The sequence below is a fragment of the Aythya ferina genome (assembly GCF_964211825.1).
Source record: "Aythya ferina genome assembly, chromosome: 1".
In the NCBI taxonomy this organism is placed as follows: Eukaryota; Metazoa; Chordata; class Aves; order Anseriformes; family Anatidae; genus Aythya; species Aythya ferina.
The window spans coordinates 164628696-164649488 of record NC_140296.1 but is presented as its reverse complement, the minus strand read 5'-3'; the positions used below and the strand labels follow the sequence as shown (position 1 = coordinate 164649488).

At 38.1% G+C, this 20793-nt stretch overlaps 1 protein-coding gene across 3 annotated transcripts in view; it reads right to left on the bottom strand.

Annotated features, from left to right (window-relative positions):
• The window catches only part of LIN7A (lin-7 homolog A, crumbs cell polarity complex component), a 48681-nt gene that overhangs the window by 19795 nt on the left and 8093 nt on the right, over window positions 1–20793 (bottom strand). For all 3 annotated transcript variants that reach the window (XM_084523814.1, XM_084523812.1, XM_084523813.1), the window contains exon 2: window positions 11246–11364. In XM_084523814.1, coding sequence (XP_084379940.1) covers window positions 11246–11364 — 119 coding nt within the window. The remainder of the gene's footprint in view (window positions 1–11245; window positions 11365–20793) is intronic.

The window sequence follows — 20793 nt, the reverse complement described above, 5'->3', positions numbered from 1 at the left end:
GTGCCTGTGAATGCCTTGCTTCTGACAGAAAACTTCCACCTGCAGTCAAAACCATCCTGTCTTTTTTCCGCTCTACTTGGTTTTAGTTTTTACCTCTTCGGGTTCTATTCTGTGTATATTTTTCTTTCCCCATAACCTCTTCCTCGTATTTTCCATTCTTAACCCAATATATTTGTATGTCTGCGGAGGTGGATGCATTAGTTCTACCTGAACAGACACCTCTAGAGCTGTACATTAGCACTCAATTCAGAGTGTAAGCCTACCACGGAAATGGAAAAAGATGTTTTAAACACTACAAAGACCAGGAGAGACTCTGGTCTCCCTTAAACCTCTTGTTCCATAAACCATGGAACCTCATTTGGTAATTTCTTCAACAATTTATAACTTTTGGTTGAACTACAGAGTCATTAGAAAGGCCTGTGAATTCAAAGCCTCCTGCTTGTTTAGGAAACTGGTCTTCTAGTTGACAGCGTTACCATTAAAATGGCTGATTTCTAAACTAAATTTGTCCAATTTCAAGTTATAATTGTTGGACGTAGTTAGGTCACTTTCATCTCTTTCAATAACCTTTCCTTCTCCACCAGAAGTGTTTGAGGGTATTAGTCTCATCTTGTATCTATATGCTTTATGACAGGCTTGTCAGGACTTCAAATAACATTTTCTTTTACAGAAAAACCACAAACCCATCTAACTATCCATTTAAGTTGATGCCTGAACAGATGAACACATAAAATAATGACAAAAGAGAAAAATCAAACACAGCCAGAAGAGTATGCAAGCAATGTGGAAGTAAGCAGCTTACCAGACTACTCTGCCACTCTGATAATGACTTTTTACCTCTGTAACCTTACCCAAGCTCAACACTAATGTAATGGAGCACTGCCATTCAGCCATAAAACTGTGATAGCTCAGCAAAAATGGAAAATCTCTAATGATGGCGTGTTACTTGATAGTTTTCTATCTGAGTACCATATGAAATTCCTAGTTTTTGCATGTGTTTTGCTTCTTTAAATTACCGCATATGATAAGCATGCTCAGGAAAGCATGACTGTGTCTTAGAAGTGTATTTCTTTATGAGAGCTGCAGCCTCTTGCTACGATGCTGTACTAAGCACGGTCACACACCACAGTGCAGAACACAGCAGTTCCATCTGAAAGTTTAATGCAGGCTTACTTTCTTTTTCAGCTACCAAGGTGACCCAAACCAAATTTGTTTATATTGGCTTATTTGCTGCTGATAGTTACTTTTATCTTTAGTAGTTAATAAAAAAATGGGGAAGTGAGTATTCTGGGTAATTGAAAAGAATGAGAATTTGACATATTATTGGCAATCTCACAGAACCACTGGCTGTGGATGCCACGTACACATGGGACATCTGGGTAACAATAAACTTAGATTCTTCTTAAGCACAATTATTTGAGCAAATGAATCACAAGGGCCCATTTTGCTATAGGCTTATGCCACACGTTTGAAGAATTAGACACACACATATTTACACTGTACAGTTTACGTCATCTTCATTCTGACAAAAGGTCCTCTTAACGATGGACAAGCAAATGGATGACTGTGAGCACTGTGATGTTGAAAAGGTTGACAAATACCTTTGAGGGGAAGACTTGATATATTACAAGGCTTACTGGAAGTACCAAAAAGTCTGTATTATGTAAGTTATCTCCTGCAGCTACCTCATTTGGACAACTTGCAGAAAAAAAACACTTTGTGACAATTTGTCTGTATTTATGAGCTATTTATGTCTGATAGAGCACGGTCATTCAAGGTTGTTGGCATTTTGAACATGGTGACATTACAAGCTTTCATTAGCCTATAAGCAGTTAGATGTTTTCATCAGGAAAACCTGGTGTTCATTTTCAAAATTAAGTATCTGTATCATTTTCACAATTGTCATAACAATCCTTCTCCATGAAGTAACACTATGTGCACACGCCACAGGCAGTAGGGAGGATATGCTTTAGAAAGCTCAAAATTGTAAATGAGCTCAGTCTCGTTTAACAAACTGAGGAGATGGGACAGTTTTAATTTCAGAATGTGTGGGAGAAATATTGCAAATGTTGGCTTTTACATTTTCATAGAGGATATTTTATTTAAAATTTTCTTTGTTTGGGGTGCAGGGTTATGGAGAAAACTAGGTCAGTTTTATTAAAGTAAAAAAAAAAAAAAAAAACCAAAACAAACAAAAAAAACACCAATCCGGATCTTGATGCATTATTAAGCTGTCCTTAGGCCTAACAGGAAAAAAAAAAAAAAAAAAAAAAAAAAACAGGGCTGAAACACTGTAAAAAATAAATGAAGAATAATCACTGTAAGGGTATAGTATTTTAACTTAGAGTAGAACACTGTATGGAGGCTCTATCTGAAAAGCCAGAATACTACTTGCTCCAGCTTTTCTCCTTTTTTTTTTTTGTCTGTGTAGCTCTCTGAAAGCTGAACACAGTTTTGGTCCGTGAGTTCTGGCCATATGAGTGCTGTGCCTGTCCAAGGAACAACCCAACAGGGGTTACGGGCTAGGGCCAGAATCCCTTTCCTCCCTTCAGTGCTAGCAGAAGAACACAGCAGATGTACCAGCGGGAAACGCATGCTGTCACATCCTCTGCTCTGGTGTAAGCACTGACACATAGTGGATCATCCCGCTGACACATTCCCAGTGCTGCTGTTAGGACACACAAGACCTCTCTGTGCCCTCTCGCTTTCCCTCCAACGTTAGTTCTGTCTGAAAATGCCATTCTGACACCGTGAAGTCTATAGGAATTTGCTTGGCATCCTCTTCAGAATAATGAAAAATGGAATTTCATACACAAACAGGAAATTCTAGGAGCAATAAAAATATGGTTGGGTCATATAGTTTATTTTATGTCCTTTACACACTGTTCTGTACTGGCTCGAAGTCTGGGACAGCTATGATCTGACACCTTTGAAGACAATGCTATATGTGTCTTTGAAGCTGTAAGCTTCACAGTCACTGAACTACTGTCATGAAAGTCTTTTTTGCTGTTTCTACTTCTACTGCACTGGGATCAAAGGAAATAACAACGTGTGTCATTAGATAATTCCCATAAGGCTACTTGGAAGTGATGGGTCATCATTTAAATCTCTATTTTAGACCTTACTGGCAGTTACCTTCGAGCTCAAAAATATGCCAAGCAACAATAAACACTCATTTCCTTCACTTTATCCATAAGTTTGCGTATGTTGTTGGGTATGCAGTATGCAATAGCCATATTCCCAAAATTAAGGGCTTTGGCAAAGCCATGTCAAAATCAGCACCTGGACAAAAGATGACATAACGTGAGCCACTCGTGCAAGTTTATGCCAAATGTTCCTGTTGAGCTGAGAAGGCAAGGAGAATGAAGGAAACTGCTGATGTTTCTTGTTTTAAATACTAACAAAAATGTACCTAAATGGAGTTTTCAAATAGTTTTATAGTATCTTTTCTTTTCTGAAGGCATAATGAAAAACAGAGATTGAGGAGCATTACTCTGGAGCCTCGTCAACAACTTCTGTTAAGTAGAAGTGGGGGGATGCTGAGGCTCCATCAAGGCAGAAATGAGAGCTTATGCAGATGCTACAGGGGCTTCCAACAAACTGTCAGCATAAATATTCCTCGGTAGTTCACCTAGCTGCTGATTTCTCTCAAGAGGAAGAAGCAGGCTTCAGATGAACTGCAGCAGAGGCTATGCTGTTTAGCTCTAAGAGCATTATGTAATGAAATTCAATACTGCAAAAATAAACTAAAATGACAATGCGAAGAAAACAAAACAGATGCTGAGATGCATCGCCATCGAGCCATGAGAGTGACCTTCTGCAAGACATATGACCACTGCTCTGTACGGTTCTAAGAACCACTCATCGGCACCACTCATCTAAGAGGTTTAGTAAACATGAACCAGCAACCCAGATAAACTAGAACATGGACAAGATATGTCATTGCTTTGATTTTATCTATTGCAGGACTCTTGTTGCACTCAAACACTCCTCTTTTGTGAAAAGCACAACTAAGCAAGCAGAGTGCAAATCCAAGTAGATACACAGCCATCAGCTGACTCGGAAAATTGATCTTTAATCAAAGCCAATGGGAGAAAGCACTGATTAAAGATTAGTGCTATGGTATGGACCCAGATTCTGGGGTACTACATCTGTGAAATCAATGTACTTAGCTCTAGGCGGCTAAAAGAAAAAGTGACAACAGCAGCTGTTTTAAATCTCCTGCAGTGAAGTCATGGAACTCATAGGGACTTAGTAATTGCATAGAGACTTAATAATGCCTTCTCTCAGATAATGCTTGGGCTGCCTGGTAAATTCATATAATTGCCATTAATGAAGGCCATCTGCTGAGTGACAAGGTAATTATTCCAAAAGTTCTCATTCATGCCATCCAGGGCTTGCAAGCAACTGAGTAAAGCTTCAATCATTTATGGCAAAGTGGTAATTGCAACTTCATTGTTTTTCAAAATTTGTGTAATTTCTGGTTACATTCATAGTTTAAAAAAAAAGCACATATTTGAACACAGTGGGGTAATTTTATATAAAAATATATTTTCTGTACTTATTGCTAACTTCAGCTTTTCAAACTGCTGAACTTTCTAAATGCCTAAATACAGCATGGCGACATGACAAAAAACAGTCAGGCCTTGAAGTTTTTTTCTGCCCTAATTTATATACTTTACAAATCTCTTCCTCAACTCATCATTATAGATATAACACTTGTAACCAGGAGAGGGAAAGCAAAACTTGGCAAAACATGAAAGTGTTACTATTTTGCCATACCATCACCTTTGAATGAAACTAAGTAATAACCTTTCCAAACAGGGATGGATGTATTTAAATTATTTTTATCATTATTTTATGTGGCTTTTCATTGCTGGGATGCTGGTCATGCAAAAAGGACACAATGGTGCAGCAGAAGATTCTTGCAAATGTTACCCAGCCCCAGAATTCAGGTAAATTGGACTGGTTCAGCTGACATTTGAACCTACCTCAGTATTTTTAAAAAGTAAAACACTAAAACTTGACAATTAGCAACCAGGAATGCTGTTTTTAATGAAAAGCACAAATCTATCAATGTTTAAGCATGTGAAAATCTGAATGAATTTGGTCTATTTGGACAAATCCGTATTTCCTACTGCATAAATGCTACTGCTAAATTATCAGTGCAGCAATTCTAAGTAAACTATCTGTAATACCAAAACCAGGTATCAGATTAGCCTAAGGAGAACTTTGCTTCCCTGCCAGTCTAATAGTGCATCATGCTAATCTAGCTATACTGCTGTTGTGACCTGAGTTACAAATCTGAGCTGACAAATCTCACTTGCTTCACTCCTATGAGTTGTCCTATTGGCCTTTTGCTTACTAATTGCCTTATTAGTAAGTCCAATATAGCACTTTTGCTTAATCCTGACTAATAAATACCACCATTTGCATGGGTAAATGTGACAGTAGGGGACCTTGGACGTCAGGTTTCATACTGGACCTATGTCACAGTTCTGTGCTGTGAATGATAGCATCTCTAGAGGTAAGTCTTTTCAATATATATGTGTAGAAGTTTCACTTTCTATTTAAAAACATATTTTTTAAAGCTGTGCTTGCCCTGTGGAGGTGAGAGACTGAAAGAATTCTGTTCCTCCTCCTGTAACAAATACTCATCTCCCCATAAAAAGAAAGAGTAACAGAGGGCAGGACTTCTACTCCAGGGCTGCCCTCACTGCCAGCCAAGGGTTTGGCCTAAGGAACCTCTATTTTTACTGGGAATGGGATCCATCAGGCAGAAAACAATTAAACTCTGCTTTCAGAGGCTAGGTTTGGGAGGTAGAGAAAATGCATTGTGTTATAAATAGAATAAACCAATCTCGGAATTCTTGAAACACAACAAAACAAAGACTTTCAATGGCACCTGTAGTTCTACATTAAAATTCTAAATGGGTAATTTTAATAAAAGCATGAATGAAAAGTTTTGCCTGAGTCCCGCTGACAGCATTACTGTTACATTTAGTACAGCCCTTTAAAATGGAGTAAACCAGCATGCTGGATTACCTGAAGTGAACAGCCAAGGCTTCTGGGTGTCATAAACAGTAAAGTAATAAACATAGGATGTTTAGGTTGGAAATTAGGAGAAATTTCTTCTCAGAATGAGTAGTCAGGTGTTGCCACGGGTTGCCCAGGGAGGTGGCGGAGTCACTGTCCCTGGGGCTGTTCAAGGAAAGGTTGGACGTGGTACTTAGGGACATGGTTTAGTGGGTGATACTGGTGGCAGGGGGATGGTTGGACTAGGTGATCTTGAAGATCTTTTCCAACCCTAATGATTCTATGATAGTATTGCTAGACTCAGCTTTCACCAACCTGCACTCTTCTTCTGGTTCTTTAATACTTGAAAAAATGCGTATCAGGGTTAGTTACAAAAAGCACACACAGCTTGAGAAAATGACCAGATAGTAACACATTGTGGGATTCCAGTCATTCAGATTGCTACAGCATGAAAATGACAATCATTAATTAAAGAAAATCATTAAAGAAAATCATGCCAACTTGGCTTGCAGAACTGTATTACCTAACATATAGTGAAGCTATGTTTTTAATATCATAAAATGTAATCAAATGTATCTCAGAAGTAATTGTGGGGGGGAATATCCAGATCTCCTCAGAAATGGGTTAGAGTTCTGCCACTGCCATGTTTTTGCCTGGAAGTCACTAGTGGTCTCCGAATTTTTAGGATTCTCCATCCTTAAGATAATTTTATAGTAAGTATAAAAGGTTTAAATTACCAAAGTATAAACCAAACTGTCTTCAAAAACAACATGCTGTTCCACAGACTGTTTTCATACAAAACACACAACAGTATTTTGTCTTGACTGTTCCTCCTTTTAAGAAACGATTGTCATTGGCCTAATCTTGCAGAAGTGCTGATGTGCAATGACCTGATATTTTGGTGGGAGTCATAAGATAACAGAGTAAAATAACGGCAACTGTTGTGCTTCTGGCTACCACACAACATTTTATAAAGACCTTCTGAACAGATTATATTAGGTATTGATAAATGTTTCACTATTGGGATATATCAGTCAGATTTATTTTAAATAATATCCACAGAGAAATACATTTGATTTAATCTTGAAATGAAAATGGAGAAGAGAAGGATGGGTAGGAGGAAAGCCGGATACTCCTGAACATTACACTACTGTTGAACATACAGAAATAGAAACTTCAGAAACAACCTGAAAGAAAACTTCAGCTCATAAGGAGACGCATGGGCTTATCAACCTGTATCATTACTCTTCTGGCATTTCAGTACTGATTACCAAGTGTTAACAGTAAATAAAATTCTCATAATCTCTTAAGGCATGCCATATTTTCTGTTGATGATTTAGTGTGTTTTGCTCCGTTGTTCAGTCTAACTTCTGTGCCTACAGCTCTCTTCATGGTTTATTGCCATACCAGAAGTTCATCATATTTTACAGTTCGCCTAACACCCTTTTCACTGACTTACAACAATTAAAGACACTTTATCAATTCAGGTTGCCTAGTTTTTGTTTGTTTGTTTGTTTTGTTGGGTTTTTTTTTGGTTGGTTGTTTTTTTCTGTTGTTGTTTTGTTGTTGTTGTTCTACATGAATATACCTTCTTAGTATTTCGGTTATGTATTCACTCTTTGTGCCTTGCAGTTCATCTCTTTCAGTAATCCCCCAGGAATCAGAAGAATACAACACAGCAACGACTTTGAATAAATAGCAAAAACACATAGAAGAAAGGACTTAATAGTATAGTGGACGAGATTCATGCATCTTTTGCTGGGTGACAAGGCTATAGAAGCTTAATTAATTTTCATAAAGCTGGAGAGCTTTTGAAACAAATAATTTTAAAATGCAATTACTTTAAAAAAAAAATCAATTTGCCTGTGACCAAATTTGGGTTACCTTGTCTTCTGGACTATGTGGTACAGCTAGGGGTCTTCAGACAAAAAAGGAAATACTAAGGCCATTACATACTTCAGTTATTTCCATTATTTTCAGAGCTAATACGAATTCCTTCCTAGTGCCAGACAGAATATTTCAGCTGCTGGTACTTATATTTAGCTAATTGAGAACCATTAATCACCATTTCCTGACATAGTATCCTAGAAAAATGCCAAAGTACTTCTATTTAAATTTCATTCACTCAGACGCTTTAAAAATATTTTATTTCTGTGGAATATCAGTTTGGGGATTTGAATTTGTGGGTTGATTTACCAAATAAGTTCCCATAAATACAATTCATTAGAGCTATTTAATAGATTCCCACATATTAGACTGGAATGTATATCATTAATAAAGTATCTCATACTTTTAAAGGCTAATTGATCATAAAGGTGACCTACTGCTTCTGTAGTTAAATAATTCCTAGTTACAGAGGGACGAGTCACAGCCAATCAATATTGCGTGGATTATAATTTATCTTCAATCATTTCATCTGCACTCAGCACAATATTAAGTCTCTCTGGGACACCCTTTAACAGTCAAACTTACTGGATAGTTAAGTTTCCATAATTTCTTAGACTGGAAAAGAAAATGTTTGAAAATGTTTATTTTCCTAAGCTCCCTCATTATGGAATTTATAGGACTATAGGCATCTGCGTTAACCTGCTTTATTAGATTTTCTGATGAAAGAAAGTTAGGCTCAGACCTTGCATTATATAATGTACACACCACAATGCAAATCTGAATCTCTGCATATATTTAATAAGCAGCCTCTTCCAGAATTTGCATACTAATACACAGCCTGCCACTGCTCCTCATTCCATTTCAATTACTCCTACCTACTGCTGACACCCTGCCTACTGCACTGCTTTCACCAGGAAGGCTTCTGTGCTCCTCACAACTTTTCACATTACTTCCTGTCATACTTTCTCTTGTATGCTCAACAACTCTTCTCCCTTTATTTTTGTAGGTGGGTAAGAGAGGGAATAAAAAGCTAGTCTCCACACTCTCACAGCTTGCACTCAGGCTAAGAGAAGATAAACAATGGGAAGGAGCATTTGCAGGGGAATTTCTGTCCATCCTCAGCTATCTCAGGCTCAAATATGCTTGGGGAAGACTTCTCAATAAAATAGCTACCAGTCTCTCATGAACTCCAGTGCACACAAAGGACATGCAAGAAGGACATCCCTGATTAATTGCAAGGCAAAGGACAAATATTCTGCAAGCCCTTGCTGCAGAGCTTGGAGATGTCTAACAATTCAACAAGGCCAAAACACTCCATGCTTTTAAACTATTATTTTTTAAATGGAAGAAATTATTTTGCTGGAATTTTCCAACATCTTTTCATCTGGCGAAAAAAAAGAGCTACAGTATAAACTTTTGCCAAAGGTAAGTAACTGAAAAGAAGAGTCACATTTTGTACAACCATAAGTATTGCCAATACATATATGTCAATTCCTCTGCCCTCCTTGGATAAAAGGTTTTGCTACTGGACATTTTATATTGAATTTTTTCCTCTAAGAAAATATTTTTATATGTCATTCTGACTGGCTTTAATATTTTTTTCTTGTAGAATTTTGTTCTCCAATAGTGATATATTAGATAGATAGTCTATATGTATGTAATATATGCTAAATATTTAAAAAGAAATAAACTATTTTGTTTACGAAGTTGGTAACAATGACCTAACTGCTCATTCATCATACTCAACTCTTGTATAACACCTAGCTGCAGGCTTATCAAATCAGCCATTACCTGGCCAGTAAGACTCTAATAGCAATCAGATTGCCTGCCATTTGCAGATTGTCTTTACAGGACACTCTATAAAGACCTTTCATGCCATTGAGATGGTTTTGTCAAAATTCACTTTCAGTTTGCTGAACTGACAGTGCATTTGTCTAAGCCACTTTCCGACCTCCTAGGCTCTGTATCCATTCCAAAAAGCTTCTTGTCTGTTTCTGTTACAAATATTTTCCAGAGATGAATGTAAATTTGGTAAGATTTAACTGATGATGAGAGATTGAAAATTCCTGTAACAATTGTAGTGCCAAACTCTGCTATATGAAGAAAACTAACTTTTCAATGCTCTGTGGTCAATTAAGGAAGCATTTAGTTAGTTAAATGAAAGGACTAGTCAGAGTATCAGCTTTTCAGGGTACATAGTGACATTATTTATTGTCTTTGAACACTATTCGCATTAAAAAGCCTTGAAAACAGCCATTCATTTTAGTGGAAACCTCTCTCTGTTTCTCACATTGAAGAATATATTCCATAAAACAAAGAGCGTGATTGCGTTCTGCTTATTAAACTGATGTCTGTTCTTCTCTTTCTTCCTTCCAGCCACCCAGCAGTCCACTCAATCAATGTGCTGCTGTTGCCTAGTTATCAGGAATTCAATCCTGCTGCCACTGAGGTAACATTAGATTTCCCATTGATTCAGTGCGGGAGGACTGGTTCCAGGCAGTAGATAGACAAACTGAAACACAATTTCTTACAGATTTTCTGGAAGAAAAAAAAAATATTGCCTTCATCAGGGCATTTAGAGCTGCTTCGGACAGGCAGACTAAAAACATCCAGTTTAGTAGGTAAGAAATGTGACACGAAATTTAGTTTTTTTTTGTCTAAGAAACTTCTTTTAGAAGTATTTATAATGTAACTGCTTTAAAGATACTACTAGTATGTGTGTAGGAAGGGAGGTGCTTCTTCTTTATCTTGCCTTGAAGAAATCATCATTTATCTACTGCTAGGCAGAGCTTAGGAAGGACCCTGACCATGCCTTGCAGTGTAATGATCACAGTTCTTAGCAATCTAACAAATATTTCTGACATGTGGAGCAAAATCCACTGGGACCTGACCACTGACTTCAAATGCAAGATTCCTGTTAGCTCCAGTTATCTTCCATGCTCTGATTATATCTCACACCTGAGTTCAAAGAAAAGGCATTTAAGCTTGCACTGACCCAACTTGGCTTGTCCCCATGTGCTGTACAGGTTAGTGTAGACACTGAAACAGCATCAGCAGAATACTAAAGTACTAGTTAATCACCCTTTCTCCTCAGCAAGGCTAATTGCCTCAGGCTTGATGCTGACGCAACTGGCAACTGTTCCGTGTCTGCTCTTCAGTAACTTCAGCTTCCTGCACAGTACAGGCAGCTACAGACACATCTCAGATCCATTGTCTTATATATAAGGTACTCCTGCTTCCCCAGCACTGAAAGGCAAGTGGACTTTTATTTTTATGATAGGAATGTTACTCTGAGAAATAACTAAAAATCTCACTTCCATACCTCTCTGATAGCTGTACAAAACTCACTCTGCAGCACCTTCTTTAGAGACTGTAGCTTGTGTACCGGTACTTCTCCAGATTCTTGCAGTTTCTCCAGTAGCTCAATTGCTCTTGCAACATCTGAGTGGAAAAAGAAAAGGAGTACAAGTCAGTATAAACAGAGGTTGTAAATGGAACAGCAACTAGTAAGTGACTAAACCAGGGCACAGTGATGGTGAATTTAAATCCACTTTAGCAAGAACTATTGTACTAATCTCGCGTTATACCAGCCTCAGATAGGTACCAGCACCAAGATCCAAATCCAACAAACACGCACACACAATGCTACATTCTCAATTGCAAAACTTTTCTGGAACAAAGCTAACAGTTCAAAGCAGCTAATCCACATCAGCAGACCTTAAATATTTCTTACTTTTCTGCATACAAGAAAGCAGCACTGAAACACTGGGGTTTAATTTCACGAAGTCTGAAAGAATGAGGCTGAAAGTACACTAACAACAATGTGCAAGAAAAGTATTTTATCTTCCCTTCTCTTAAATCTAAACATAAATTATGGATAAAGAAAATCTTCTAGAGACAAGTAAGAGTCTGCTAGTGAAGAATGAGAAGCCTGCTAATGAAGAGTAAATGAGAGTATATGGGTAAGGCTCTTATCTAAGTCTCCAAAGACCTATGCTAAGTTTGCTGATTTGCCATGTAAAAATCCATATTACCAACAGAAGTGCTTTTGGTGGCCTAAATCCTTCTTAAACCTGTGTGTATCATCAAGGGCAAAATCTAGGTGTTTCTGAAGAGCAGTCCAGAGGGCTTAAGTGAGTAGCCATTCAGAGTGGTGAGCAGGACTCTGGTCCAGCTGAACCAGCCCATAACCTCACTCATAACATTTTTCATCTTTAACACAAGTTCCTAATTCACACACTAATTACTAAGATACTTTAAAAAATAAAAAAAAATTAAAAAAAATAAAACCACACACACACACAAAAAAAAAAAATCTGTCCATGAGATGCCCAACAATCCTTTATGGCTGGGGACACAGGAGCAGAAGAAATACTAGCCTGTCTGACAGAGGCTAGCCTTATAAAGAAAGAGACATTGACTCATTTGGAGGAGTGAGCTGAGCAATACACATCCCAGTCAGCCTTCAAAATGGTAGAGCTTAATAGACGGTTTTCTCCTCCTGAGCCATTTAATGCTGCCTTGAGGCTCATCCTGTACATTTGCAGATATAGCTGAACCTGGCAATGCTGTTGCCTTGACTGTGTGGTCACTCTCACATCTTCTGGTGTATTTTGCATAGCTACCAGAGCCACTATTGGTGAACTGCACTACTCTACTAAAAATAGGTCTGTATCCTAGCAATTAAATGAATTTATAGTACTAAATGATAAATGAATAATTGAAGTATTTTAATTCTGTGCGTTAACTGCGCTATAAAGAAATAAGCTCCCTCCCCCTTGCCACACCACTCCAAAACATCTACAATGACTAGATGCATCCTTGTATAATTCTCCCAGCTGATGACAAGGATTTTACTGTTTGTGACTGGGAGATTATGCTAATTGAAAGAGTTCTTACAATCCTTGGCTTGTAGCTGAGCTATACTGACCAGATGTCTTAGACATAAAAGACATGAGAAATTTTCTGGAAATAGAAAAGAGATAACAGTAGATGAGCTGTAATGGGAATAAAACTATAATAACGTATTTGCATTTGTAACACAATAATTATTATCCATCTGCATCGGTGTTAGGAAAAGAGAAGATGATGCCTCAAAGAATTTACAAGTAAGGTGATTTACACAGGAGGTAAGCAACCGGTTAGTGTGGTAGGTTATGCCACAGCACCAACACCCAAATAATTCCCAAGCTCTTTTACAGACCCAAATATGAGAGGAAACATGGCAGAAAGCATGCAGTGTTTATTTAAGAAGGAAGTTTCCCCTTACCAGGCTTCAGTTTACATTGCAGAGCAGTCTTTCATGCACACTCTACCGAGTGTACATGAAATTTCAGATGAAACTAAACCTAAACCCATGCTCAAAGACTGCACCCATGCATTTACTCCAAGCTGTGCTTCAACTGCTAGTGGGTATCCAGTCCATGTCACTAGGCCACGGCCAGTCTGAAATAACCTCTCCATACAACACACACGATGTGGGCATGAGGTCCTCAGCACCACCTGCCCTACTTCGCTGATCTGCCCATTGTTCCACTGCACACTATCTGCTAGTAGCCAATGTCATCCATAAGGGGTCATCTGAGACCCCCGAGACCTTGGTGTGATGGGAAATAGGTTGTATTTCCTTCCTTTAATAACCCTAACGAGAAGCTTAAGGTACACTTAAAAATTGAAATTGCTCAAAGCACAGGAACTTAAAAGCAGCAAAGGCTTTTTGCCGATCCTTTATACAAGGTGAATTCCAGCTAAAACCGAAGAAAGTGCTTATTCAAAGAAGTGATGTCACTGGCAATGAAGCAGATTTCAAAGTCACATTGAAGGAAAAGCATATAGCACGGAATCCACCCCTGGTGAAGTCAGATACGTCACTGCCATATGTTTCAGAAGTACTGGTATTCACCTGCTGGGATATTTTTCTTGTCTCAAACCCTCCTTTGATTACAAATGTAATCAGCTTTGCTTGCAAAAGTTATCATCAAGTAATTGTTCTTAAATACCATTTTCTTACATACTTGTGGAAAGCACAAATTTATGAAAAGTGTGGGTGTAAGAAATACTCCAGGAATTATGTTAAAACCAGTTAAATTTTATGTAAATAAAATACTCTTGCTTTTCATTTCTGATTTGTCCTTTCTTTAATCAAAGGTATTTTTGAAACACAACAGAAAATAATCTCTTGCCTACTACATTATAAAATATGAACTCCATTATATTAACATTAAGCTGATGGTAATGTCACTGAGATCCATCCTCATTTCCCATATTTACATCCCTCATAAATTATCAGGAATTTTGAGTAATGATGTGGGTAGAATTATTCCTCTGCATTCTATGATGCGTACACTTTGAAAGGACTATGCACTTATTTGCCCTCTTTTTATTATTCAATGCTCTTTTTTATTATTTTTTATCTCTTTCTTCTTACTTCCTCCTACGTACACAAAACTCCTTTCTTTCCCATTCTCCTTAACATTCACTTCCCTTTTTGTCTTCTCATCGTGATGCTTGCCTACAGCCTTTCAGGAAATAATAACGTTTCAGTGTGGTGGGTCACGTTATCAGTGAAACACAGAGAAGGCAGGGGGCTGTGGGTGGAACACATTTTATCAAGTGCGCTCATCAAAAGAAAAGCATGGCTCTCAGAGAAAAAAAAAAATCTCATTCCAAGTGTTCTTTCTGTTTTCATTTGAATGAATTTTCATCTGCAATGCTAGTGGGACAGAAGCAGGAGGTTACTATATAGACATTATGAAAGAGAAGTATCACTAGAACACAGAACCAGCAAGATATCTACTGTGATATAAGAGGAACATTTCCATGGAATACTAAATGAATTCTGTAGACGTAGAAATATATCACAGCGCAACTGATAAAAAGGTCTTCCTGCCTAGTTACCACTTTTTTCTTCATGCTTTTGTTCTGGTATTACAAGCTGTTTTCACTAGCTGATTTTGTTCACATAGCTAAGCAATAAACAATGTAGACTGATCTGTTTAATTAGCTGGATGTTTTGAAAAGTAAACGTTATTTCCAATGTTTTGCAATCCAGCTTTTACGACTTGATAATTACGAATCCATGCATTACAGAAAGAATCCTGGCTGGTCTCCACTCAGTGGTCCTTCCACAGGACTGTTAGCTTTGGGCAGATGAGATCCAGCATTCTGTGAAAGTTGAGTGTGGTTTCATGCTGGTATATTTTGTCCAGGCTAAGTTTGTTTCAATTTCACCGAATCATAAAATCATAGAATCATTCAGGTTGGAAAAGACCTCTAAGATCATCTAGTCCAACCTTAATTTAGTCAGATACGTTACACATTACTAGGAAAAAAACATAGAAAATGATTTTAGCTTGTTAAATGCTCCCCATCTAATACCAGAGTGACTTCAAAAAGAACGTACTTGCATGCTTTGTAATGCAAAATATGGAAACTGGTGTGTATCTACCAGCGTTCATCCTTCCTGTCGTGCTCCTCCTCTGTGAGCAAGTCAAACGTCAGTATGCAGCCCTTAAAATAAATATATTATCCTCTGACTTAAGAGACAATTAAGCAGAAAATAGTATGCTCTGTAATACTAGCTTGGGTTCAAACAGTAATTACTCAGAAACATAGTATTTCTATACTCTGGTAAATATTCTAGAATCATATTGTTGGGTTGCTCCTGAAGCAAAAATATGGTGATCACTTGCTTGTTAACAAGACATGAGGAAACAGACTTCTCACATTCTCACGGTCATTCTGTTGCCTCATTCATGTTAACTGTGGAGAACTTCAATGACTTAGTATGCCAGTTATTAAGAAAAGTAAATGTGCTGAATAAACACCATGCTTTGGTACCTCACAAATTGATAGCAAGGACATTCAGTAAACCTCTGATACATTCACTAACTTCACTGTGGCATTACAAAAAAATAATCCTGGCAATTTACAAGCTATATACCATTGTGTCCAAAGACCTTTAATTAGGCTGAGGGTGAAGAATTTGCATGACATAACAGGTCTTTATAATTGTCAGCTTTTGTTTCTCCAATACTTTTGTTAAGGTTTAGTTGTTCCTTTACAGCTCATGAAAACATATTCCTGAATTCTGTTATTCTGACGATTTTTTATCATCACTTCCAAAGCCTATGCAGGATGCTTACTTAGCAAACTTCTTCAAATACCATCAAATGACAGTAGGTGATCAACGGTCAGGCAATTAGAATTCCATAGTGATTAGCAAAGTTCATTCATGATTCATAGCCAGTAGCCCTAATGCATTATATCAGACTCTCTCTGTGACTTCTTCCTTAAAGCACAAGCTTTAGATTTCCAGTGTGTATTTTTGAAAATTTTCTGAATTACCAGAGCTCTGCTGTCAGTTGCTGCTTTGCATAACATTACAATTCCCACCCTGGTATCAAAGAGCAGAGTGTCCCATGTCCCTTCATTCAGCTCTTTGGTTCCTTGCTAACGGCACAGTGCTCTCCTGAAATACAACTTAATACATTTCATGTAACCTAGAGAGTTCAGGAAAATTGAGGCAGAAAGCAGACTTTTTTGCCAATTTGAGTTGCTGTGTTTGTCTTGCCCAGAATTTCATGGCAATCAGTAAGCGTAAAGGTGTACTTCACCACGGTAAATCAGACTTGATGTGCAGGGAGCAACAAGCCAAGCTGTTAGGATACAGTAATACTATTCAGAACTTGATCGTGTATATCTGTGAGGTCTGCTCAAAATAATTATAGCAAGAATAATAATATCAGTGCATTCACACTCAAGTTTAGATGACATGGGTAGCAGTTAGAGATTTACTGCAGTGTCACTTCATACTCCTGTGGTTAAACATCACTATGAATGCACAAATAAATGTAACAAAGAACAACCAAACAGAGCCCTCATGATTCATCTCGTGGTGAGGGTTTCAACTCACCACACTTCTGATGCAGACATCTACAGCTCAGCTTCTCACCCTAGACTGTCGCTACTTTTGATGAAGAAAAACAGACACTTTCAGGCTACAATTCATCTGGCCTAATTTAGATGAGATGAATCATGCTCTGGGAGTGCCTGTTCTCTTTGTTGACTACAAAGGGAGAATAGATGATTAACTCAGATGTACATGCCTACATCCTACATATTAAATGGTATGATGAAACCCACTCTTATTGTCCAGATACATTGTGAATGACTCAAGCGAATTTACCTCCGTGTGGTCCGGGTGACACCACATTTGATAAGAACAGTGTTGTCAGCAGGCAGGCCAATATGCATTTTAGTTAAAGCTTTTAAAAATGTCTTAATCAAAGATTTTATTGATTTATTTTCTTGATGTATCAACCATGAAATAAGATTGAGCACACTTGCGTGTGTCTCATTTTGCCTGACGTGATGTGACTGCTCCCAGGGACAATGGTGCAATTTCCCTGAAGGTTCCTACATACATTCCTCCACTGCCTCGGTCACAGAAGCATAGAATCATTCAGGTTGGAAAAGACCTCTAAGATCATCAAGTCCAAGCGCCAGTCTAGCACATTCATTTTTTGTGGCCACTCATCAGACTCTGTTTGGGTTTAAACTGATCTATTTCTGCATGTTTGTGCTACACTCAGGCTTTATCTGGCTCTAGCTTCTCGGACACACCACAGCCACACAAAATCCTCAGCTTCACTTGGTCTCCCAGAAGTAAAGCCTGTGACCCAGCTGCTGCACACCCCAAGGCAGTGCTAAGCACCACGAGACTTCCCAGCAGCTTTGGCAGGAGAACCGGAATATGACAGTAAAGGTCTGAAATGTTTTGCTAAATAACTTATAGAAAGGACAGAGTTTATTTGCAGGGAAAGCACAGTCACCTTTAATCCAAAATACAGACAGAAACTGTGTGGAGATCTCTCCGTCCAGCATCCTCGGCACTACAGAAGACCCTTAAGGTTCTCTTCAGCAATTTCAGTCACTTTTGCTGTTGCAGGCATACTGCCTTAAACACTGCCATTTCAGGCATGCTGCTCCTGAAAACTCTGCTTAGCTTGTTCAAATTGAGCACTCAAAAGGTTCCTTTAAATGAAAAAATACGCTCTTTATATTCTCTGAACCTCACAACATCTACAATGACCAGGTAATCTTCCCTACTCTCAAACTCCTAAGTTTTATCTATTGATTTCCATTCTTCAGCTAGGCATTTTTCATAGCCTTAACCTACCACGAAGGCCACCTGGGAGAACTGGATTTGCTTCACCTTGGTCAATCTTCTTAACCTATTCATTGCTGTATAAGGGCAAAGCCATTCCTCTAACTGTTTGAGATTTTTAGATGCTTTGAGAGAGTGGCTTGGTACTGTCACATTCCCACTACTGCTTTTTAAAGGAATAATAATAAATCATGAAACAGAAGAAATTGGATTAACAGGTAATTCAAGATTGTTTCAAGATGATGGGTTTCACTGGCTTAGCTCTAGGCCTGAAGAGCAATAATACAATTCAGAATTTTCAAAGATGGGGATATAAAACTAATCTTAAAACCAAACGATTTTAAAACAGTAAAGTAATTTTTATTCTTCCAAACCATTAGTTTCATTACAATTTCTAAAGCAAGGCAGGTGACGAGGTGCATAAATGTGAGTATGAAGATTTTCACCACATGATTTTACCATCTGTGAGTAAGCAAGACATTAAAGATAACACCAGCCCTTTACATTTGACAGCACCCACTACTTTTGTATAGAAGACATTCAACACAGCAGCAGTATGAAAACAAGTTCCCACATTATCCTTCAAGAGAGAGGGTTAAAAAATAAAGCTGAAAATGCAAAGAATAGAGAAGAACTGAAGACACTGATATTTCCTAACACATTACTTAAACAAGAATGACATTTTTTCCCCTGCATTAGCTATGGAGAAAAGAGAAGGGAGGGTAAAATTTCTTTTTTTTTTTTTCTTTCTCTGCATATAGATTCAATTTTATATTGTTCAATCATGCCTGCTCTTTGTGATCAGAACTATGATTTATAGCTAGCCACTAACTGCTGAATAGAACAGATGAGACATGATTCTGATGATTTTTCTGAGTAGGGACAGTTAGTTATGAATATGACACAAAAAGAACAAGGTTTGTTAGACTTTGAAAAAAATGTATTCAAGTAAATATATATTGCATATATTTCAAATATATGTGTACATATTAATTCATTAAGTAAAATAATTAAATCCTCATTTCCTGCAGGAAGCATAATATGTACATATTTCTTTAAAATAAAAAAGAAAAGTAACAGTATTTAAAACAGTTATTTGCCTACCCAGAAGTGTAAAATAGCGTTCCGTCTTGGCTTCCTGAAACTATGAAATAATGGCAAAAAAAGAGCCCTCTGAAGCTAAGCTATAAACCCCTGAGAAATTGTGAAATTCAGTAGGGTAAGGACCTGGCTGTAATAAATAAGTTCTTGCAAGCTGAACTCTGTGGAAATAGGAAAACTGTATATTCTCTCCTGTAGCCATTGGTATCTTGTAAAGAGATGTCGAGAACTCCTCCAGCCTCAGCTGTCTCCTGATCACATAGCTTGGTTTTGCAAGAACAGTTCAGCAGAACCACTCTCATGCTGGAGTGGAGCTGTTTAAAACGGCAGGCAGAAGTATGCTGGACACCTAGCTGAAACTGCAAATGTAAACGCTTTACAGGTTCTGATCCCAAATTAAAAAAAATAAAAGGCTGCTACATTAAAATACCCCAAGGAAGGGTCCTTAATCGAAACTTAATAGAATGCCTGCTTTTGTGTTTTAGTCTGCAAGCATACAGAGAAAACCATTACAATCAGTGAAGGAATTAAATGTTTGGCTAACCTAGAGAAGCAGAAAACAGAAACAATTACAATGAATAGGCTTGTGCGAACAACAAAAAAACAGGATGAAAAACAACACTATTTCTAATTGCCATATACTTTTCTCTTAGCTGAATTCCATTCTTTCACTCCCCTCCCTATGCAAAAGCATGTATTTACGTGTCCTACATATGCACTGCAAAACAAAAGCTTTGGCCATATGGGCCACCTCATGCGTTACCCACACGGATGCTTGCAGCCTGTCTTTAGTTTGCAGCTGAGAGATTTTTCTTGGCAGGGAAGCCGACAGGAAGAGGTGAAAAAGGCACCAAGAGGTGTCTCGCAAAGGGAGGCAAGGTTAACCTAGGGATGCTAATTCTCTGTCACAATAGGCACTGCGCGTTGGAGCCAAGGCAGTTGCTCCCCCTTCTCCTCCCTGCTCATGTGTCATTACCAGTCTCCTGCTGCCTCTCCTCAGTTCTTACCTCGCCAGCTAATCTTAACCTTAAATCTTTTTCTGTTATTACCAGAAAGATGGCTGTGGGCTACTGGCAGTTGTACCTAGCAGCAATGCAAATCATCACTGGAAGTCAAGCATTATGATTTTATCTTCTGTTGCTTGGTGTGTTTTCTTAGGTGATTTGAGATGACAGAGAAAAGATGACATTTGCGCAATAAAATGGATGTGATGCAGTCATTACAGACACACATCTAACACAACTTTTTCCCTGTAGGGTCAGGTAACAAGAAGAAAGTTAATATTCTCTCTTCAATTTTAGTGGATTTAAGGATATTACTTCTTGCAGATCGAATCCCTCTGGTAGCTGGCTACATCCTAGTCATTTCTCAGAAAAGGGGAAAAAAAAACAACAACTTTCTTTGAAGACATGTATGCGAAAAGCTACAACAGCAGAAGGCAGTATAAATAAAATCCTTTGGCAGTACAACTAGGTGGTACAGATATCTGCTGATAGATCTCAACAACTGCTTGCTGCTAACTTTCAGCTCTGAGATGGCTATGACCTCAGAAGAAAGTCGTGACTCCTGAATTGCTGCTGCAAGGTACACACAAAACTTTG